Raw genomic sequence first — 24038 nt, 5'->3', positions numbered from 1 at the left:
GCCAGCAGCTTCCTGGGCTGCTTTAGGAAGAGTGTTGCCAGAAGGTTGAAATCTTCCCCTCTGCTGGTAGAGGTGAGGCCACATCTGCAGTGTTGTGTGCAATTCTGGGCTCCCCAGTGCAAGAGGGGCAGGGACTTACTGGGCTAAGTCCAGCACAGGCCCACAAAGATGAAGGTTCTGGAGCATCCTTCCCTTGAGGAGGGTCTGAGAGAGCTGGGACTGTCCAGCTTGGAGAAGAGAAGGGTCAAGGGTATCTTATCAATGTATATAAATACCTCACAGAAGTGAAGAACAGGGAGACAGATTTTTCTCAATAGTGCCCAGTGATAAGAGAAGAGGCAGTGGGCACTTGGAAGTGAATCTGAACACCAGAAAAATGCACATCTGCTGTGGAGAGTGTTGAACACTGGCATGGGTTGCATAGAGAAGTTGTGGAGTCTCCATCCTTGGAGATAATCAAAACTTAGGTGGACACAGTCCTTGGGCAGTTGGATCTACATTCACCTGCTTGAGCAGGGTATGGGACAAGAAGATAGCAAGAAGTCTGTTCCAACCTAAATGAGACTCTGATTCAGTGTTTTCCTTTCTTCCCCTCAAAAAACTAACCAAGATGAGACCCAGATCCTTCTTGACAGTATTGTTGCATTCTATGGTTTCTGAAATATGAAGCTCTCAGTACATCTGTATTAATTAGCTAACAGTTAATTTCCAGCACAGCAGGTAATTTGAAAAAATAACTGGCTGTAGAAGGACAGAGACACATTTGTCCTTTCACAGTATAGCTTTTGACTCTGTGATTCTATCCCAGGCTCATCAAGGTGTCTTTTTTCTAAAAGCATTTTTTAAAAATGCAAAATGTTTCCTTCAGAAACAATTTCTTACCCTTACAGGTTTCATCTGTTAAAAAAGAATCAGCATATTTTCTGATGGAGACTGCTGACTAGAACATCCGTTTTGTATCCCAGCAGATGACCTCTCTAAATTAATCGATTCCAGTTCTAATGAGGTGACCTGTTTAAAATAGCTCTCTGCTGGTGTGTATTTTCATGTCTTTGGAATTTAAACTTTGAAGTGCATCTCTTCCTGGGATTTTTAGAAATTATCTTTTATTTTCTTTTCAGATTTTTCTGAAAAATGCTGGTGCTTCAGCCCAGCATTGGAAACTGTTTTTGTTTAAAATGATTTTAAATAGAAGCCCCTTTTTTGTGGTTGTTTATAACTGGTTCAGAATTGGATTTCTCAGGGTCAGCACCTAAGCCAGGCTGTGCTGTTCGTTCCCAGGCTGGGCAGTGCACAGCTCAATAGCTTTTACATTATGCTCTGACCACACGGGTGGAGCAGATCGCTGCTTTCCTAGGTCACTGTTGCAGTTACGTTTTACAGGACGAGGTAAAAAAAAAAAAAAAGGTCCGTGTCTGGTAATTCAGAAAAGCTGCAGTTAAAGGATAATCACTCCACATAATCCTTTGCATTCTGCTGAATGCTTACGCACGGCTACTACTAAACTGCGTGCGATTTTCATGGAAAGAAAAAGAATTAAAGAATGGATTGGACTTTTATGACACTTTAAAGATACACTAGGTTTGTATTTTGTGACTGCGTGTCCACTCACACAGTGCGGTGCTGACATGTTGGCTTAAGAAAATGTGTTAGTTAAAGAAATATGTGTTAGTTAAAGTTGGTTTATGGATTCCTAAAAATCTGTTTAGTAGTTATGTAGAACAGCTAACGAGAAGAGAGGGAAATATAGACAAGATATTGCTTTCTGAAGATGACTGCTCTTCAGTTCCCGTAGCATAAACTGTAAACTGCTTCCTTAAATTCTTTTCCTTGGAAAGTGAGAAAAGAGCAGTTGTCTGCATGTCATTCACTGAAGGTCACTGGTGTGTTGATGACTGTAATAGCAGAGTTGTGGTTTTTTTGGTGACCTTGCGCAAGTCCTTAGAATAGGGATAGTTAAAGTAATTAAAATTTTAGTCTTTACAGTGTACTCATTAAACACAATTGATCCTAATATAACATAGTAATCATCCTCCCTGATGAGCAGAAAGGCTTTCATTTACAGCAATGCAAATGCTACTTTCCTGAGCACCTCGTGTCCGTAGGGTCGCTTGCTCTGACCATGGATGTTTTGCAGAGAGAGGTGATTTCACAGAATATTCTGATTTGGTTGCTATTTTGTTAGTAACAATTAATAGGCAAGGAAAACCTAACACCTATTTCATCAAGAAAGAAAGAAAGAAGGATTTTCTGCCCCTGGGTGTGGTTGGATAGGGACAGGCGGCCGGAAGATCTCGGACTGTAACGGTGAGGATAAGAGCAAGCCCCATCCCCCTCTCGAGATAAGCTACCCCTGAAAGGAATGTAGACCCTCTACTAACATGTGCCAGTACTTTTCCACTCCAACTACTAACCCAGGAGGTGTGGCAATATCCTGTTTGACGTAGTAGTAGATAAGAAGTATAAAACCTGAACCTTTTACTTAATAAACGTCTTTTGTAACCGTCTGCCATATTGGTACCATGCGTCTGTTACAAGACCCGACCCACACATGAAAGTAAAGTGGAAGTCGTGCTGTAGGCCTAGATACCAGAGCCTCCACTGTGGCAAAAACAGCGAACTGCTACAAGTGGTGCCGTAAACCCGGGAACGATTACCTCGGAGGACGGGAGCTACGCTTTGGAAAGGCACAGCGGGTAGGAGTCGGCCGGTCCGAACTCCTGAGGAGGAGAAGGAAAAGGGGGGACGCCCCCAGGACCCCGCGGGAAAAACATGGACCCCGTGAAGTTGGTCGTGAGTAAATTAGCAATCCACTCGGGAATTGCATGGGACAAAAAAGATTTATTTCTTGCTATTGCAAGGTTAACGGATCTAGGCGCGATTTCACGCCCTATAGACATATTAAATTCAGAGGGGTGGGAGAAATATACAGTTGCCCTGGCGGAAGATACAAAAGCCACCGGCAGCGGAAAAGTTTTAAAAGCATGGGGAAAAGTTGAAAAAGTGTTGCGAAAAGCAATGGAAGAACAGGAGGCTTGGAACGCTGCAAAAACGTGTTTATTCACGGCTAAGCAGCCGGGGAAAGGGGACCGAGGGGGCGCAGGACCCTCCGGAGAAGCCCCGAAAGAGACGGGGGGGGGGCGCAGTGCAGCAGAGACCCCAGGGGAAAAGCGGGAGTCAGACGCCTCATCCCCCTCCAAAAATACATGCATAAAAGCCGCGGAGCACGCGGAGAACCCCCGGGTCCCCCCGCGAGAGACCCCAGATCCGAACACCCCCGAAAAAACCGCGGCTTCCCCGATAATCCCTCCTTGCCGCGACCAGGGTCCGAGCGGCGGCACGGCACTAGGACCGGCGGCGGCGCCGCCCGCGCGGAGCGGCGGCTCCCCGGCACGGTCCGAAACGGCGGTCTCTCCGGGCGCGGAGACGCGGCGCGGCCGCGCGGAGGAATGTACGCGGCTCGTCTGGGAAGAACTAGCGCGGCAGGCAAGAGACGCCGAGAGATTGGCTATCGCCGCGGAGGGCATACACCCCCCGCCATATGGCCAATATGGCGCCGACGGTCCGGCGCGGGGGCGGGGCGACCAATCGCCGCTGCCCCCCCCGCCATGTGGCCAAGATGGCGCCGGCCACGTGGAGCGCGAGCGGGGAAGGGCGCCACGTGGCGACGCGAACCCGGAAGTGCAAAACGCCGCGACCGAGCATGCGTGGGGGGTCGGAGGAATTCCGGAGCCACCGACCTACATGGCGCATGCGCGGGAGAGCGGGGGGGGGCGAACACGCGGACAAGGTCCCTTACCGGTGTCATCTACCAAGGGCAGGGGCGAGCAAAAAGGGGGAACGTGGGACAACCCCCGCGATAAGCGCCGGCGTCACCCCCGGTCGGAAGGGGGGGGCCGGGCGCGGGAGGCGGAATGGAATCAAAGTATAGGGGACATCCAAGCCCACCCGCGGAAGGCGGAACGGGGGCGGAGTCCGGGGAAAAAGCATAGCAAACCGGAAGCTTACCACCAGTTCACTTCCGATACGGAAGGAAGTTACAACTCCACGGCGAGCTCTACAGAGGGCTCCGAGTCCGATTCGGAAACGGAGATAACAGATTTTATAAAGTTTTCAGCGAAACCGAGCAAAGCTTTTAACAATGTAAAAGAACAAACTCAGTGCAAACTAACCGATTTAAGTTTGTTGCCAGAGGAACGAGACGCACCACCAAGCCGTCAGAAAGCACCAGAAAAACCCACGCGGGCAAGATCCAAGCACCAACGATATGCCTGTGTGATTTTGTTGCTGGGGTTTGTCGCCAGAGGACAAGCCAGCTCAGATTTCTACCCACACCAGCCATTCAGGTGGGTCATGAGACATCTTACCAGTGGTAAGGTGCTCAGAGACATCACCACACCAAACAGTCCATCCTTCGTGCTTCGTATTATCGATTTGTTTCCAGGACAACCAAAGGTAGACCCTCATTCTCCATTTTCATCACACACATACCTATCCTATTGGTGCCCAGCTTCAAACGCAGGAAAAAGCTATTGTAATAACCCCGGCTGGGGATATTGCGGACATTGGGGATGTGAGACCATTGTAACAGACGCCAGGCCGTCAGGGCCTGGGTGGGACCCACAAAAACCTGACAAATTCCTGCAATTCACCTGGGCACCCGCAGGTTGTAAAACACCTCTCTCTGTACACGGGAATTCCTATCGATATAGTTACAAGATCCCAAAAATCCGAAAATGCATATACTATAACATGACAGTTTTGCAACCCACTCATCCTAGCTGGACGGTGGGCAAGACCTGGACAGTGGTCCTTCAAGGGTCAAAAAAGTGGGTGAACGTGCAAATTACCAAGTCTCAACCCTCAGAACCCAGAGCTGTGGGGCCCAACAAGATAATTAAAAGCACACAGACAAAGAGAAATATAACCTACCCTAAGGCTGCACCTACGGGTGTCAGCAGGACCCCAACTAGTGATGCAGAAGCCTTTCAGATGGATAAATTAGCTAGGTCAGATCCCGATCCAATCTTTCGTATGTTAGAAGCTACCTTTCTATCCCTGAATGAATCTAACCCTAACCTAACCAATTCCTGTTAGCTTTGTTATAATGTCCAACCACCTTTTTATGAAGGAGTCGCTTTAAACACCCCATTCAGTTACTCCGCCGCTGATGCACCCCAGCAGTGCCGATGGGATACACCTCGCAGAGAGATCACCCTAAGTCAAGTCTCAGGCCGAGGCAAATGCTTTGGTAATGCAACCCTAGCTGAGCGAAAAGGGAATGTCTGCACCAAAGTTGTAAAGCCTAACAGAAAGAATAACAAGTGGGTAATACCTGCTGCATCGGCAATGTAAGTTTGTCAGAGGTCTGAAGTAAGTCCGTGTGTATCTCTTCCCAAGTTTGATGATTCTAACGATTTCTGTGTCCAAGTTCTGATTGTTCCTAGAGTCCTGTACCACTCAGAGGAAGAAATGTACAGCCTTCTCGAAGAATCCAACAAGCTCCACAAAAGAGAGATATTGACAGGTGTTACCATCGCAATGCTACTCGGCTTAGGAGCAGCCGGCACAGCAACAGGTGTCTCAGCCCTGGCAACACAACACCAGGGTCTGTCTCAGCTGCAAATAACTATAGATGAGGACCTGCAGAGGATCGAGAAGTCCATTTCCTACTTGGAGAAGTCAGTCTCTTCACTCTCAGAAGTGGTTCTACAAAACAGGCGTGGACTGGATCTTTTGTTCATGCAGCAGGGAGGCCTGTGTGCAGCCTTGAAAGAGGAATGCTGCTTCTATGCAGACCACACCGGAGTCGTAAGAGACTCCATGGCTGAACTCCGAAACAGACTGGCTCAGAGACAGAAAGATAGGGAAGCTCAGCAAGGCTGGTTCGAATCCTGGTTTAACCAATCCCCATGGTTAACCACTTTAATTTCCACCTTGGTAGGCCCATTGGCAATGCTACTTCTAACTGTTACCTTCGGACCATGCCTGCTGAACAAGATAGTTTCATTTGTCAAAGCTCGCCTAGATCAGACTAACATTCTGTTCATAGGCCAACATGAAATGCTGTGAATTTAAAATCGCCAGTCACAAGATTTCCAAACTTGCCTGGTAGAAAATTACTCAAGTTTCCAAACTCCTTTTTCCCTTATTAAGTCCTAACCTTCTACCTCATTTAGTGCCTATATCTATATATATATATATGCGTATAACTACCTCGTTCTTTTGTAAGAGAGGGGGGGGAGATGTGGTTGGATAGGGACAGGCGGCCGGAAGATCTCGGACTGTAACGGTGAGGATAAGAGCAAGCCCCATCCCCCTCTCGAGATAAGCTACCCCTGAAAGGAATGTAGACCCTCTACTAACATGTGCCAGTACTTTTCCACTCCAACTACTAACCCAGGAGGTGTGGCAATATCCTGTTTGACGTAGTAGTAGATAAGAAGTATAAAACCTGAACCTTTTACTTAATAAACGTCTTTTGTAACCGTCTGCCATATTGGTACCATGCGTCTGTTACAAGACCCGACCCACACATGAAAGTAAAGTGGAAGTCGTGCTGTAGGCCTAGATACCAGAGCCTCCACTGTGGCAAAAACAGCGAACTGCTACACCTGGGTGAGTGTACAATCTTTGGGAGAAAAAGAAAATTCTTACTGTATAATTTAGTCTACAGACTGGTAATGGGTAATTTGTTTGTTTTCTGATGTTTTTAACTACTTAAGGCTATGCAGCTGTTCTGTGTTCATCTGAAAGGATGTTACCTGCTAGCATGTTCTCTTTCTGTCCTCTTTCTGTCTCACACTTGAGCACACTCACACAAATTTGTGCCCCTTCCCCTCCCTCCTGGAGAGCTGCCGATCAGGATATCCTCTGGGAACAGCAGCACCATTTTCCAGTTGGAGCTGCGTGCATTTAAGCTCACTGATCTCAATGCCATGTGACTGGAAATGCAAGGAGCAGATTGCCATCCGGTGCACACTCTCCAACCCCTCAGATAGAAAAAAAAAAAAAAAAAAAAGGAAAAAAGAAAGGGGAAAAAAAAAAAAGCGGGGGTGGGAGTGAGGAGGGGAGGTTCCCTTGCTTTTTTTGTAGCGCTGTTAATTCCTGCTGGAGCTTGTTTGCCGCAAGCTCGGTTCATGGCAGTAACAGAAGCAGCAGAGCCTATTCGGTAGCTCAGTGTTCTCAATGAGGTCAAGCTGGATCAAAGGGAAGCCTCCTGTGGAAGCATCTACTGTAAGTTCTGATACTGCTTTTTCCGTGCTTCCTCCAAATGAATTGTAGCCTGACTTACTGAGCCAGGCTTCAGTGCTTTATCCTCCCGGACTGATAATTCTGTGTGAGGTTGTCAAGTTTTATGTTAATTGAACTTGTCAGTGAGGCGTCAGTTGGGTAATAATGCTGTGCATTTTGGGAGAAAAGGGCTTACCGTTCTCTCTTTTTCTTTTCTGAGGGAGTGGGAAGAAGAAAGTGTGGTTTTGTCCTTTTGAAAAGCTCCAAGCTGTTGAGGTTGCAGCTCACCAGATTCTGTTTTATGTAATCTACATATTCTACTTTCTAAATAAAGCAACTGTAAAGTGTCTTGCAAAGATGCAAGAATGCAAAGATGTCCTTGCGTTTTTCACCAAATAGTTATTCTTTTAGGAACAACTACCTAAACATTTAAGTAATTAAAAAAAATAAAAAAAAAAGAAAGTACTTTTTTCAAATCTTGGAAACCTCCGTAGTAACTGCATTTCAAAGAAGCTCCCCTCACACAAGCTGCAGTTCACCTGAGGGGTCTCTAATGTGATCATTCAGAAATATTTCTTTGAAATCTAATTCTGGGTATCAGCTGGGTATCAGTCTTAGTGAAACTTTCCAGTTGCATAGGCTTCAACAGTGAGATGAAAATTCTTGTTTTATGTAATGAACTAGCTGTTCCTGCAGAAATGCAATTTAGCATGAAAGAATGCTAACTTTTGCAGGGAGTGTTGTCTCATTTACAGCACAGACTCTTTGGGCTATAATGACATGCTGGCTGTAATTTTTCATCTACATAACCCAATTTTTTTTTCCCTTGAAGTACAAAAAACTTACTTGAATACATATCTGGAAGGCTTGCAGAGTGGTTTCAATGGATTGAACAAAGTAACTACCACCTGTTTGGATTATTGTTAGTTATACATTGTAAACCCTGAGGAAAAATAAAATATCACAAGTCATTATCCCTTTTGCTGTGAAGTTCCTCTTGAAGGGACTGGCATGGTGCCTCTCTATTGATATTCAGCCTGTATTTTTGGAAACTCAGCAGCACTGGCATTGTGCTGTGAGGTAGTGAAGTGTTGCAATAGTTATAAAGAGTTACACTACTGGTCTTCGTCCCAATATCTAATATTTTTGGGGTTTTTTCCAGAGGTGTATTCTTTAATTATAGTTACCTTTTTATCTTTTTTAGTTAATCTTGACTTTCTTAAATATCTAGCTTTGAAATTGGATAGAGAAAGGAGAAAAACCCTGAAATTGGGTCATTCAGCATCTATGTATTACATGAGTATTTGCTGGAGAGATTTATGAAATAAACTTGAAGACTCATTTTCAGCTGTGTAATTCTATTTAATGAAAAGATGACTTGTTACTTAAATATGCTCTGAGTTTTATCTGACATGACTGCACTGTAAATATGAGAAGAGAGTGTGTAAATTAGCATCTCATACTTAGTACTCTCATTCTGAGGAAAGGATATCAAAATGCTTTATGAACCCATTGCTGGGTTTTTTATTTATTTTGACTTTGTATCTTTTCTTAGTTTTAACAGAGGCTGCCTTCAGTTCCATCGAGACAGCTCCATTTTGAAACATATATAGTGGGGGGAAAATAGCCATTCTGTATCTTTTTGTCCAGATGGTGACGTTTCTTTTCATTTCAGCATTCAGCTTCTGAGTTGATCCTAGTTGAAGATGAAATGACAGATACTGAAGATAATGAAGAGGAGGATTTAGGAGTCATGGATGATCAACGTAGTGTAATTCTCCATCTCATCTCTCAGCTCAAACTTGGCATGGACCTTACCAGGGTATGAACACTGTATCTCTTTTATATTTGTTCACTGTTATTTTTTCTTCTCATCCTTCTGTGTCTTTGTGTGCATGGCTGGTTCTTGTGAGTGTGTTTTGCCCCTGTGGACAGCGAAGTTTTCCTCTTTATGAAAGTGTGGCCCCAGAGATCTGTAGAGTGCTGACTTTTGCTAGATAGGCTTTCACATGAAGTGACCACATCAGATGTTTTAGAGGTGGAGGGGGAGGGAAAGAAGAAGAAAAAAAAAATCCTCCAAAACTCTTGCTTATTTTTTTTGCAAGTCATTCAGAATAATCATATGTTGTGTGTGTAACCCCCAAGTATGTCAGGGGGCACTGGGGGTTTGAGGAACAATAATGGCAGTTGTATGGATGAAGGAGATACACGTTCACATAACTGCTTTGTGGATCGGATTCCATTTAATTGCAAGTCAGCTTCAAAAAAACCCATGACGGTAAAGAAATTGCAGTCTGCAGTGTATCAGTTCTTGTCTGGGTTGAGCAGCTCAGCAGTTCAACCTTCAGTGCATTCTTCTGGTCCTAGAACCAGTATTGTCACAAGTTTATCTATACTGATATGAGCAAAGAAATTACAGTGTTGGGGAATTTTTCCTTTTAGTCTGTAGAGTTTTGGAAATGAGGTAGATGTTAAGGAAGCAAGGAATGCTCCTTTTTGCATAGTCTTGTATTCCAGTGAAACCTTCTTATGGGGCTTAATAAATAATCAAACAGATTTTTGTAAATATATGGAATATCCTTTCCTTGCACAAGGGTTTTCTACTTAAAAATCCCCTGAATAAAACTCCTGTAGTCCACTTTTCACAAATAAGGGCTCATTCTGACATTCTCCACAAGTAATATAAAAATTGGAAGACCAGAGAATTTCTCTGGCACATGAAGTAGTTTTGAAGGAAGTTGTTCTCATGGGCATTTTGATATTTTGAAGAGTTAATCTAATTTTCTTTTTTTTTTTTTTTTTTTTTTTTTTTACATGTTCATCAAAAATGATAACTTTTTTACCAAATAAGGTTTTCTCAGTATAGTTTTTTCTCTCCTTCTCTGGAACAGTTGTCAGTGACTTAAAATAATTACATTTTTAAGACTGAGCAATCTTGTGTTCTGTTGCTGAACAGAAATGAATGTTTTATTCTAAATAGAACAAAAGTTTCATCGTTTCATTTTGAATAATTTATGCCTGTCACTTTTTAGTATGTCTAGAGTTATACACAGTTCATTTTTGGTTTTGTTTTTCTTAACTCTTCCTCTTTTCTGTGTTGGTTTTCTAAGGCTCTCTGAATCTATAATGTTCAGACTAGGCTAAGATTTCTTATCCATGGTTCTTGTGTCTTCAAAACATTTTTTCTTTGGCAACAAACAAGATTTTTCTTTCCTGATTTTCACTGTCATGTTTTTGTCATGGCAGAGTAGTCAAAATCCAAAGATACACAGTTAATGTAAATAAAAGAAGTGTAGACACTTACGAGAAAAATATGAATGTAAATACATATATGACACCCTGTTTCTTACATAGTGTTCTTTAAACGCAGTTTTTAAAGATAATGATACATGTTGAAATGAGAAGAGAAACAGGCATATGGCAGAGTTAGATCTGTCTGTAGAGCTCTGTGTGATGCATGAATACACATATGATAAGTATTAATGAGACATGCCACATGTGCACATCACTTTTCTGCCCATTTTGAGGATTAAAAAAATACTGGACAGCTGGCTGCTTTTTTTACCAACTTCGCTTACTGACATGAGGCCCTTAGGGCCACTGACATGTGATGGTAAAGCTGGGTTTGTTGGCTGCACTTCTTCCCATTTTTCATTATTCCTCTGAAAGTCAGATTTCAGAGCACCTTGATGCTCATCACCTTCTGCTGGAAGTGGTTGTGACACAGTAGTTGCTAATATCAGAGGATGTTTTTACATGTTTCCATTTTCCTGTGCCTTTTCCCTAGGGCTGTCTTTGGTTCATTCTGGGAGTTGTGGATTGCTGCATGATACTCACACGAACAAACAGCTTTTTCTGAGCCCTTGGTGGTTTTGGGTTCTGGATGCATGAGCATTACCTTCACATTCCATATCACAGGAAACAGCATCTTTTCCTTATGTTAGCTGTGGCCTTGCCTGTGCTGACAGCAGTTTCCTACAGTGAAGATAGCCACATTTAACGTTGTGGAAGTGCTTCACTTCTGGACTGTGCCATACTGGTGTGCCTTTTAGGGAGGAGTTAAAGAGTTAAAAACTACCGTGAAGGAGAACGCATGCAGTGAAGTATCAAATCTGTGTTGGGATTTGCTAGAACAGGCTAGACTCTGTGGTGACCAATTAGACTTCAACAGCTGCTGGAGAGAGTTGGGTGGGGAGCAGTTCACAGCAGCAGAATGTGGTACACAACTGATGCTTCGGACTGGGATAGCTCTTTCAACCTCAGTAAAACTAGAATTGCTGGGGATAACACCAAGATTCTAAATTGTTTGTTTCAGACTTTTAGAAAATGAAAAATAGTTCCAAAACTCACTGACAGCTTTCATTGGCAAATGGCATCTAATGGATTGCAGTTAATGCTAACAGTTTGTACAGATGGGTGATCACTCCCCGTCATTCCCTCACCTTCCTTACACAGGTAATATATGCTTAAAGTAAAGGGTTGCCATTCTGTTTAAAAGGCTGCCAGTAATTCTGCAGAATGTCAACCTGTTGTAAATTAACACTGTGGTGTGTTCACAGTGTCATAAGTTTTTATTTTGCTTGCCAGTGTTCTTTTTACCTTGCAATTTTAAAATGTAAGCGGCATGAAAATAGCTTATTTTATTCCCACAGTGACACAGATGACAGTGAAAAGAAAGCTTTTACACCTCTAAGAAAAGGATATCTCAGCATGAGGTACCTTGGCTGGGTTTCTGAAAAAATAAGGGAATGGTGCTGACACCCATGTTTTTCCTCACAGTAAATAATAGTGGGGATAAGTGTCTGTGTTCATAAGATGTTGTGCTCATTTTTTCAGTTGCATTCAGATCTAATTAAGCAAATCCAAACCCAGGAGGTTATAATCAAGTTCTGAACTAGTATTGTCTTTTTTCCAGAGAAATGGAGGAATGCCTCTTAAACCACTTTCTTTTCATCTGAAGCCTGAGAAAGATTAAGAATGGATTATTTTAACATTTTAGAATGCAGTGAGGTGATTTTTTTGCTTCAGACTTCAGCAACTTGGTATTTATTCTAGAGAGTTTCTTTTGTCCAATTGGTTGTCATGCTGGCATTTTTTCAGAGGAAAAAATTAATCAGTTTTGACTTCTTATGCAATAATAATTAAAAAAAAAATCGTAGTCCCGTTCAAAGCTAGTATAAAGAACAAAGGTCCTAAGTTTATTTTTCTGGACACTTCATTCTGTCTGGCTGCAGAAGAGTTGAAAACTTCATTCCTTTAAAAGCTAGAGTGCTAGCACAAGTGCACAACAACCCAGTGCTAGCAGGAAGAATGCTGTACTCTTGCATCTTTGTTTATTTCAAATTTTTCTTATTTCTGCAGAAATAAGATAGGGCCAATTAAAAAAATCGATTTGTGTGATTTTTTTGTTTGTTTGTTTTTTGCTATATTAGTGTGTGGTGGTGTTGCATATTGAAACTTAGAGGCTATAAGACTATTTAGTAGACGGCAATGTTTTGTGGGCATATTTTGTATTATTGCAGTTGTGTAAGCTTTAAAACTCAAATTTTTATTTCATAGTTCTGTCTCCTTGTGCGGAAACAGTTCAGTGGATCCTCTCCTACCACAATTAAGGGTGTCTTTTCCAGCTTAGTAGGGCTTTAAAGCAAGTTCATTTGAGCTGGAGTTCAGGCCTTATTCAGATTTTAGATTGATTCTTGAAACTCAATAATAAGAATCCGGTGATTGATCGCATCTCATTCAGTGGCAGTGCTGGTGTAGCTGTGTTACGCAAAGCACACATGTAGGACTTAAGGGGAGAGATACCAAGACTCTGTGACCACATCAGTGGGATGAAGTCACAGCAGTCTTAGTGTTGTACCATAAAACCTGCATCATCTGTACTGTGGTCTGCAGTTTTCTTCTCCTCTTTTTGTACTAATAAAGGTCACTGTCTTCAGAGAGAGAGGCTCTTGGACACATGAGATGCAGAGTGCTCTTTATTCAAATGAGTTTGCCCTTTTAAGTTTCTGCAGTGAGCACACAAAGGCACTACTGGTATTTCTAGACAGAAATTATGGGAGATTTTTTTATATGTTTTGCTGTCACTTTCCACTCTGGTAACCTGATCTTTTAGTGTACAATTTATATTAAAATGAGATCCTGAATTGAGGATTTCAACTGCTGAATTGCATTTTTTAAAATATTATATTGGATAATGAATATTTGGTCAGAATGAGAATGCTGCAAGTAAGAGGACGTAGTTTAAAGAGCTAAATATAAGAAAACTTCACTGGCTTTCTACTTTTCCTTCAAAGTTTTGGATTTCACTTTTGAAAGCCAAGCTCCTCAACCTGTCAGTGTCACACCACTAGAACTTCAGGCTGTCTTTAGCACCCAATCTGCCATGCATAGCTTAAAATTAAGGTCCTCCATCATTCAGGGCCTCAATAGGTTGGCAGCAGAAATCATGTGGAGTCCTTAAGGCTTATAGTATAAAGTCAGAGGAATATTACAGATGGAACTTTGCTTGATTTATATCTAAACTTGTAAAACTTATTAGCCTATAAAGGACTGTATGTGTGTAAATATAAAATACAGAAGGAGAGAGCCAACAAGCAGATGAGTTACCAGACACAGCAGTTCTCTCTTTTTTGCAGGGTGATACTGTGGTTTGCTGTGTAGCTGTAAAGACTCTGTTTGAGCCTCTATGACTGAAATTCTTGTTCCTGTTTACAAGTTCTCTTTGAGAAGGGCTGAATGAATAATAAAAGTTTGACAGCTTCCAGTTCATTATCCATGGGATCCAAAAGGGCTGATCTGTGCTTTGGTCCCACTTAGAATAGCACGCTGGGCCAGCAGGGGGAAAGCAAACATGTTTGTGACAGTGGCTCCCTGCCTGCTGTAAATAACCCTTGCTTTTGGGAAAGGGAAAACGTAAATGCAATGAAGAATTAAAGAGGAAAGCAGAAGAATTGCTGTAATAGAGGACAGCTGTTGGTTTGCATCTGGCATCACTGAGCCACTTGTATTCACGTAAGACAAATACATTTGTGCCAGAAGTTCCTTTTGGTCATGGGAGAGCAGCCCTTGAGCTCCCCTGCAACAGACCAGCACGGTGAGGGGAGCATGGGGGAGAAAGAAGGGAGAGAGGTAAATCATGTCCCTTAGCCTTTGTTTGCCTTGCAGTGCCCTCCAAGACCTTTCCCTGGAAACTTCTGATGAAGTGTTATTGTGCAGTGAGTGACTCTGGCAACATCTGCCTTGCTAGAGAAGGCCCTTGAGACTGTATCTGAATCACTTGGGGCTGGCTCCCTCCAGGGCAGACTGCCTAGTGCTCAGCCCCAGTTTTTTTCCTGGGCCCATGGGAGCCTCTTTATTCCCGTGGTATGAATTTAATGGTGTGCGCAGTTTTTGTTTCAGCTCATCTGAAGTAAAGCAAAGCCGTGCAGGGGCCCACCACAGTGACATGATACCATCTGAAACTGAGGGGATGTGCCATGGGCTTGGGGGAGAGAGGAGATCTTAGGGATGACTTGGGAGTTGTGGGGGAACGTGACATACGATGGCACTCCAGGGCAAATGGGGAGTGCTTTCTTGCCTGTAGCCTCTTGGGAAGGCTCCTTGGAATGGTTTTATACTTGGAAATAGACTTGAGATTTGGTTATGATTTGGTTGTGGCTGGATCTCCTTGGGTTGGTTTGTTAAGGCTGGAAGGGACCTAATCCATGTAGAGTGGGTAAGTCAGTGGCCCAGGAGTGAAGTATGGAGCACAGATGTTTGACAGAAGGGATAGATACATGTAGTCCTTACATTATCCACCACTTAGAGGTTGGTGATCTGTATGTTCATGTAGAATACTCATCTCCTGGTGATTTGGGAGGGTGTGCCCCTCCCATTTTGGATGGTTATAATTAGTTTGGTTTGTTGATGTTTGATGTAAATTAGTTTATATCAAAGTATGTTTTTGTGTCCTGTAAACAAAGAAAACAATGGCTGGTTTGTTAACTGAGAGGAGAGGAAAAGGTGGATTTCCATGTGCGTGGAACAGCCCATCCCTGTTGTGTGAGCTGCTCTTCAAAGTCATAATGAAATAGGAAGCAGCCTGCATGGGTATCGAGGCCACTGCTTTTTTCATTTGCCCATTATTCACACTGCAAAGAAAATTAAATTGTTGTGCCATAGGAGGGAAATATGCTATTCCAGAATTTGGCAGGGTCAGAATTACAGCTGTCCTAACTGTTCTCTCTCCCCCTTTCCCCTGGGTAGTGTGATCACGGGGAAATCATATATGCCTTTGTCTGCTTTGCATACAGGTAGTGCTTCCAACATTTATTTTGGAGAAAAGATCCCTGCTGGAGATGTATGCAAATTTCATGGCCCATCCAGACCTGTTTTTGTCAATTGCAGCTGGAGCCACTCCCGAGGAAAGAATTATCTGCTTTGTGGAGTATTATCTAACAGCTTTTCACGAAGGCCGAAAGGGAGCAGTTGCCAAGAAGCCCTATAACCCTATAATTGGTGAAACGTTTCATTGCTCGTGGGATGTGCCTAAAGATAAAGTGAAAGCATTCAGAACTAACGGTGCCTCCACGGTTTCTAAGGACTCAGCCAAGGAGCTTGGCCAGGACCAGTCCACATGCTACAAGCTGAGGTTTGTAGCTGAACAAGTGTCTCATCATCCACCAGTATCTTGCTTTTACTGTGAGTGCAAAGAGAAGAAAATGTGTGTGAACGCTCACGTGTGGACCAAAAGCAAGTTCATGGGCATGTCAATAGGTGTTTCTATGGTAGGTGAAGGTAAGAAATGTGCTTTTATTCTGCTTTTTTTGGGCTAATATTTCTGGGTGTCAGCAGAAATCCAAATGTTTTCCTGCTCGCACTCTCTCTGACCTTTCATTTGAACCTTATGACTGTTTGCTTTTGTGAAGTTTGGAATTTAAACTGTAGGCTTCATGCAATCTTTTGCTGTCCAGACAGAATGTGAAGTACATATTGCATATATAAATGTGTGCATATATTGACAAAACTCTGTAAATATATATGGCCAGACTTCAGAAATAATTAAGTTACAATAACAAATGACAAATTATAGCATATTCTCTAAGAATATTTTTGTCTCATTCACTTTTACGGGATTTGGTGTTCACAATAGGAACAAAGCAATGAGAAAAAAACATGTTTTTGCATAAGTCTAACATTTTTCAGTTTCTGCAAAGAATCATGATTTTTGTAGTGTTTCCAAAGTTAGTGTATATTCATAAGCTTTCTAGAAAGTCACATAGTAGAGGTGTGAATCCTGATTTTCTATATCATGCATATGCAGTCTGCATTGTGATCAGTCATTGCTCAACTTGAGTTCAGAAATACAGGGAATCATAACAAATCCTTAATGGATGATCTGAACTGATACACACACTTGTTACCAGTGTTCTCACTGACTGTTAATGCATTGAGATAAGTGTGTCTCTAAGCAATTAAGTCCCTTTGGCCATTTGAGGGTAAGTATGAATTTTAGTGTTTTGCCTTAACTAGTTTTTAGACTGTAGTCTCAGAAGTATGAGGACAACTTGCTTCTTTTTGTCATCATTATGTTAAATACTATGGTATTAAAGGCAGTAAAAAGGTGGAGTGGGAACTGTAGTGGTTTGGTTTTGTTTATTAATAGAAACAAAATAATTATGGTGAAAAAATACACGTATATTCTGCTATTTCCACTATCTAAAACTAAAGACCAGTGTAAAGGACTACAGTAGCTCCTTGCCTGATGGCGATATATTCCCTTTTTTAACAGAAGAGACATGAAGCCTCCTTTCTGCTGATTTTGATATCTTTGTGATAAAGGCTATGTTAGCACGTGTGTTTCCTTCTTCCTACGACTTAGGTATTTTGCTTGGAATATGAAGCTTGGAAAGTTGGGAAGGGAGAGTCAGAAGGGAAATTGGTCTGTCTGTCTTCTGCCTGTACTACTGCCAGCCTGAGTCATTGGCTTAACATTCTGCATTTTTCTGGTATATGTTCATTTCTAGTACTCTTTTGCTCAGTGAAGGGAACTATTTAATGGAAATAAAATTAAACACGAAGTCACTTATGATTATGTAGGAGTAGGGAAATTTCTTTCTCTTGCTGCTAGCGCACAAAGTTCCCTGGGATTGGGGTGTCTACTGTGGGGATTATTTAAGACTTCAAAGTCCTGATGTGTCCCAGTTTTGAGAGAGAAAGGGTCTAAGAATTAACTGCTTACTCACCCCAAGGATTGTTTAATGTGTGCTGGTGAGAATAAGTTTTTCTCTATACTCTTTCTTTTTTTCATGATCCTGGAGACATCCCAGGAGTGAGGGTGGGCTTTGGGGAACATCTGCAGTAGCAAACTCTTTTATTCCAAGGTTTGCTGCTGTCTTTGTGGTGTGCATTCTGGGAGGAAGTCTGGGTTCGCCAGTTTATAGGTACTATTCATCTTTTTGTTCATGTAAGCAGTGCAAGAGCAGGGACCTTCAGAGTGACAGCATTTCTGGGAAGTGATGGAGACACTTCAGTGCAGCCCAAGCATTTCTGTTGCATGTTGAGGACTGGCAATGGGCAGCAAGAAGATGTACCACTGAGGCTTTTTTACTGTCTGGAAACAGCAAGCCTAAGCCTGACAGCCTCAGTTTAAAATGCCAGCTTTGCAGTGGAGTTCCTTCACTTGAAACTGCACTTGCTTTAATTTATTTGTTTAGTTTAGGTCCAGGGAAGTCTTCCTGATTAAGTTGGTGTGTAGATTTGTCAAGCTGTGCAAAAATTAGAATCTACTGCAGATGCTTCTTTCTTATGTGCTGCATAAGTATAAATTCTGTAGTAGATTGAGGTCAGTGTGAGTAGCAGGGAATAGACTGCTGAACCAACAAAAAGGAGCTGCTGGACTAAAAGTGTGGAAAACCTAAACCTGTATTTGTGTGCCTAGTAATGCAGGGCCTAATAATTTTTTTTAATGTGAAATATAATCTGGAGATTTTTTCCTTGTGTTTAGGGACATGTTAGAGTTGCAACATTTCATATGGGGTGAATTAATCTAGCAAAATTAGTGAGTTTGGCTGTGGAAGGGTGCTTTTAGTCAGAAGACATATGAAGCTACTTAAAGTTTGCTCCTTGGAGAAACTTTTGCACACCAGGGTTGGCTAGTAAGGTTGTAGAATCTTAAACTGTTAAAAGCAGATAACGTGAGTTTCTGGGGAATGAAGTTTCACTGATCCTGCTTTTGATGAGAGACAAAGCAATGTCTCATGGATCATCAAAACGTCTGGGTTTTGATTGTCGTGGGTTTTTTTGCTACTGTGCATCAGATGACCAAATAATCGTGCTGTTGTTGGAAATTTGTCTTGACCATTTCTCCTTTTTTAAAAATTTCCCCTCATTATGAGCATTCAGCCCCCCCCCCCCTTTTTTTTTTTTTTGCCTGTTTGCCTGTTGCTGGAGTTAAATTATGTACATGTGGGGGCCTTTGACTTTCTCTAGGCAGTTTCCTTGATACCTCTAATATACCTGTGTCCATTTTGAGACTTGGGTTAAATAATTCTGCTGTTGGTTCAATATTAGTTTCATTGTATGACAGATTAGCAGTACTAATTGATATATGAGAAGGGAAATAATCCTTCCAAACAGAGTGTTAGAGAACTGAAATTAATGTTTTGGATAATTTAGTGGTAGTGAGTGACTGTCTTGTTCCAGTCAGATAGAACAGTTCTGTTTGACCAGGTTGCCCAGAGAAGTTGTGGATGCCCCATCCTTGGAGGTTTCCAAGGCCAGATTGGATGGGGCTGTGAGCAACCTGGTCTAGTGGAAGATGTCCCTGCCCACAGGGTTTGGAACAAGATGATTTTTAAGCTCCCTTCCAACACAGGCCATTCTCTAATGATGACCAGAAACCTCATTGTAGCCTAATGTTGAACACAAGCAGCTGTGGTGTGTTTTAAAACTTTGCTGTCTACTGAACAATATTGTGTGTGTCCCTCCAACAGTTCAATGAAGTTTTTTCTACTGCAGTTGTCTATTTGCAGAAATAAAGTAGTACTGAATTTTTGGACCAATAAATAGTGTGTAAGGAATATGGTAATGGTAATGTGTCTGTGGAGGCTTTGAATCATATTTTTATAGAAAGTCCTTAGATGTATACAGCACATTGCTTTTTATGCTTTTTATTAGAAACTGACCTAGAATGTCGTGGAAGTACAAAGGTTTATAAAGGAAATTTAAGAATTAGGGGATTCCAGGATGGTATGGTCTTGGCACAAAAAGGATCTTGGCACAGCTCAGTGTCTCAGTAATGTGATTTTTTGTGTATGTTGCATCTCAAAGTGACTAAGATTTTTTTTCCTGTCTGTGGGGGTTTTTTTGTTTGTTAATTCAAAGTAAGTATCAGTTGCAGAGATGCAGAACAAGTGGGAGAGCACTGCTGGAAATCCACGAGGGGAGCTGTTTTATATGCTAGCCTTTCTTCATCTCTGTTATGAGTGGTCTGAATCTGGCTTGCTAATGAAATGTTTCTTTGCCGTATGACAAAATCCCCGTTCTTCAGAGTAGTCAGCACTGAGTTTCCTCATGAGAAAGCCACCCAGAATAGAAAAGAGAGTATTTTGCATAAAAGAACTTAGGTTGCATGAGCAGTCCCCAATTCTGGTTAATGTTAATTATGTACTAATGGAAGAGTGAGGGAGGAGATGAGGCTGTAATGAACAGGGTCACATTAAGATTTAAATTAGCAAAGGATGAGAAAGTCAATATAAATATTTAATGTTTTTTACACTGTCCATAGAATCTTTAAACGGATCCTGGTTGTAGGATAAGGATGCTGTGGTAAGCACACCTCAGTGTCACCTGTACCTGTTCCTTTTCTGCTCTTGGATTTCGGTCCAGAGCAACAAAAAGTGTCATCTTTGATTTATGGGTTAATTTTGCAGAGAGCATAAAGTACATTTAAATGGATTGCTCTGTATTGTCAAGTGGCTAGTTATGTCTGGTGTTTTCAGTTCTGGTATTTCAAATGTTTTGAAAAGTAGTGAGGTATAGGCTTCCAAAAATTATTTTTCTAAATTAACAATCAACTTGAAAAGATCTGATAGGTGGGTAAAAGATTCAGTGCTTTTTCCAGGGTAAATTTAAAAGAAAGCAATAAATATTTTTTCCTTTCTTTTTTATTCTTCCATTGAAATACATGTATTTGTATGTAATAATAGAAGTACAGGTCTATAATTTGTAGTACTGAGAAATGAGTGACTTTTTAATTTACCAGTCTCAAAGCTTGATTGCTTCATGCCATTAGAGCTACCTAAATATTTCCCAAAGTACTCATTTTTGTGTTAATATTTTTAGCCCAGTGTTTTTAGAACCATTTTCATATAGCATGGCAATCATTACTTAATTTAGCAAATGGTTCCAGTCTTTGAAAAATGAGCAGTGCTCGACACAGCTGCCTGGAAGGTTTGAGACAATAAGAGCCCAGTTTCGGCATCTCCTGCTGTCCTGTGGGGATGTGGGCAGTAAGTGATACACAGCACCTGTGTGGGGCTCATCCCACATGTAACTTCCTCCTCTTTGTGTGTTAGGAGAAACACAGACAGGGTGAAGAGCTTCTTAAACAAGGAAACTGCCCCAGGGCCCTCGAGTGCCATGTGCCATTTGTTGTACAGATTGATCTCCATGCAGGCAGTGGATAGCATTAAATCCCACATGTCTCTTCTGCAGCTTATTGATCCAGAGCCTTCTCTGGGTTTTTTGTCAATATGTGTTACTGGGAAATCAATTCACAAAGCTGCAGCATCAGTGAGGGACACGTAAGAGTCAAACTGGGAAAATGATATGCCAGGACCATTGCTTCCTTTAAACACAGACTGAGGAGTCATGGGCAGGGGTGTGACTCTGAATACATTGCTGTAGTCAAAAGGAGGAGTAAACGATGTTGAGGACATTTCAAGGGGGAATATCAGTATTCTGCAATGGTTTATAACAAATTTACCCTTCTCTGTAGCATTTTTTTCTAACAAACTAGATTACTAAATCCACTGCTCCTCCCAGAGTACTGATCTGGTGCATTCTTCCGTGTATAATTGTTGCCTATAAATACTTCAGATTTTTTTTTTTAAAGGAATTGGAAGTTTTTGAAAAAACTCTTTGATGTGCGAGGAAAAAACTAAAAATGGGAGAATATTCTACAACTTCTTGTGTATTTACTTATATTTTCAAACTAAACATGAATCATCCCTTACAACAGGGAAGCAAGGGAACAAAAATAGCCTGTGTATTTTCCAGCAGTTGTTTTTAAAGATCAATTGCAATGTAATGATTATGAGCAGATGTTAAAATCGCACATTGCAAAGTAACTGTTAACTTTCAGTTAATAGGCTTTTAATTTCTTGTGATTGACACTTGGCAGGGCAGGAAGTTAATTCAAATTGTGGTACCTATTACAAATGTTGAATATCAGTGTAATTTTTGGCTTTCTCTCCCTTAAGGGGGCACAAGTCTCTGTTCAAATGTGGTGGTGCAGCCACAGTGTTTGTGGTGCTTCACTTAAAAGAGGTTTTGCATGTGGGCTCTGTGAACAATGGAATACAAAACAGTCAGGTTAATATTAAAGGTATTATCAAGTCATGAGTATTTCAGATCTGCCCTTTAAGCTCTTTTAGAGTGTAATTATGGTCATATTTCAGGTGAGATAGCACTTAATTAAAAAATGTATTTATTCAGGTGTTTAAGGAATTCAGAAAATATGCTCCTGGGTGCTAAAAATACTGCCGAGAGAGCTGGGTTCAGTTTTTAATATCTAACCTGCTGTGGTGGTTAAATATTTACATTGAAGGTCACTGCTGCTGTTTGCTCTCCTCTTTAAATGTGCTTGGCAGCACTGCAGCTTTGAGTCCCTCCCACTTGACTAGGGGGGAAAAACCTCTTGATCCCATCGGGGGACAGAAGCAAACCTATACTCACCCATAAGGAAATGGTGTTTATCATACCAGTTTCCTCTCAGGTGAGAAAACATGACATACAGTGATGGTCAGAGGAGGATGGCAGATGGAGGGAGACTCTTTACAAGGGCATGTAGTGACAGAGAAAGGGGGAAGTCCTTTAAAATGAAAGAGAGTAGGTTTAGGTTAGATACTAGGAAAAAATTCTGTACTGTGGGAGTGTTGAGGTGCTGGAACAGGTTGCCCAAAGAAATTGTGGATGCCCCATCCCTGGTTGTGTTCAAGGCCAGGTTGGATGGGGCTCTGAGCAGCCTGGTCTGGCCCTGCCCATGGCAGGGGGGTTGGAACTGGATGAACTTTAATGTCCCTTCCAAGCCAGGTCATTCTGTGATTCTACAGTTGTTCTTTATTAACTTAATGCTGTTATAGCATCCATTTAATGGGTTTGATAACCAGAGTCATTTTTTGAGTAAAAGGTCTTCTGGCTGCATGTCCAGTCTGAGTGGGGTAGTTCAGCCTTGCTGCAGTGTGTTCAGCTTGGATGTCTCTGCAGGTGTGAAGCTGAGGAAGCTTGAGGCAAAATGTGTATGTGTGTTCTGGCTGTGTCCTCCTGGCCTCTCCCTGCTGGTGAGGGTTCAGCACATGACACGAGGAACTTGTAACTTCCAAGACAAAATGATTAAAGGGCCTTTTAAGACATGTCTTCTCTGTGTGCTTTTGAACTCTCAGTTCCTTGTGTCTGACCTGCTGGGGTGGATGTGCTGGCTGTGTTACTGATGGGAGGCTGAGGTTGCAGATGTTCTGAGAAGAACTGCAAGAAGCTGTTCTGGTTTGCAAATGTTTTCCTGTGAAATAGTTTCAGAAGGCAGAAGTGGCAAATTGCAGAGTTTCCTGTGCCTGTATTTAGTTTTGTTAGCTGAAGCCAATATTCAAGATCAGGGCTCTCTTAGAGCTCTGTGCTTTTGAGTGTGTTTTAAAGTTTGTGTCTCCATGCAGTGTTAAAGGCATATTTTTCTCCTATTGGCAGCAGTAGTGTTGTGTTCCTGTTTAATGCTTTTTCATCATTAAATGTGAGATCACTTTGAAAAAGTTGTGTCAGTATTCCCTTAAACAGATAGATTAATCAATACCACTAACAGTGTGTTCTTCCCCTGCCTGCCCCAGGGTGAAGGCAAATGGGCTTATGCTCATCTTGTTTCTAAACAGATACTGTTACTGTGTCAAAATAACTTCCCTGCTCTTTTTTTAAAATATTTCTGGGTTCTGAGTTCTTCCTGTGATGGGTTATTTTCAGTCCCTGTTGTGAAAAAATATTTTCAAAGCTGTCATTTTTGCCTTTAGGCAGTTAGTAAATGGGACACAAAGGACTGTAAAACTAATAAAAAAATGCACTGCAGACATTTGGCATGATCTAATTCTGTGTGCAAGGTTTATGGTGCTCTTTTTCTGGTCTTATGTCCTGTTATCCTGAAGACCAAACTACAGTTTTTATGGGGATAGAGTTGTATCCTTAGCCCCAGGGGAAGCTGCAAAGGTCTGATCAGGAAAGCAACTTTCTTTGTGCAACTTCCAAGTAATGTTGAAAAACTGCTGCTGTTGTGTGTTGTTTTTAGTTACAGCCTCATAGTGCTGGGGGTGGAGGAACCTTTACAGAATGAGATGGAATCACCAGTCATTTCCTCTGCCTGATAGAGATATTGGACTTGGTGCTAGTAGAGCAGTGGCGCTGCTGGCCCAGATTTTTTCAAAGCCTATGTGAGAAACCAGGCATTTGGAAATTAAGGAGCAAAATTAATGGGAAATTTGTAGATGCCACATTTCCTTGTTGTACCCACGGAGACTTAGAGCCTTTCACAGCATCAAGAGGAAATTACTGGAGGATTAATT

General features: G+C 41.9%; 1 protein-coding gene and 1 long non-coding RNA gene across 2 annotated transcripts in view; both read left to right on the top strand.

The window, feature by feature from the left end:
• Positions 1-24038, top strand: part of OSBPL10 (oxysterol binding protein like 10) — a 117398-nt gene that overhangs the window by 86147 nt on the left and 7213 nt on the right. The window contains exons 7-8 of the mRNA XM_066320289.1: positions 8909-9055; positions 15528-16011. Coding sequence (XP_066176386.1) covers positions 8909-9055; positions 15528-16011 — 631 coding nt within the window. The remainder of the gene's footprint in view (positions 1-8908; positions 9056-15527; positions 16012-24038) is intronic.
• Positions 895-7033, top strand: LOC136362067 (uncharacterized). Its single transcript, XR_010743731.1, has 2 exons — positions 895-2265; positions 6624-7033. It is a non-coding gene; the product is annotated as an uncharacterized lncRNA (long non-coding RNA).

Source organism: Sylvia atricapilla, chromosome 1 (assembly GCF_009819655.1).
Source record: "Sylvia atricapilla isolate bSylAtr1 chromosome 1, bSylAtr1.pri, whole genome shotgun sequence".
Taxonomy (NCBI): domain Eukaryota; kingdom Metazoa; phylum Chordata; class Aves; order Passeriformes; family Sylviidae; genus Sylvia; species Sylvia atricapilla.
Note: the sequence above shows the minus strand (reverse complement) of the source record. Positions and strands in the feature narration are given on the sequence as shown.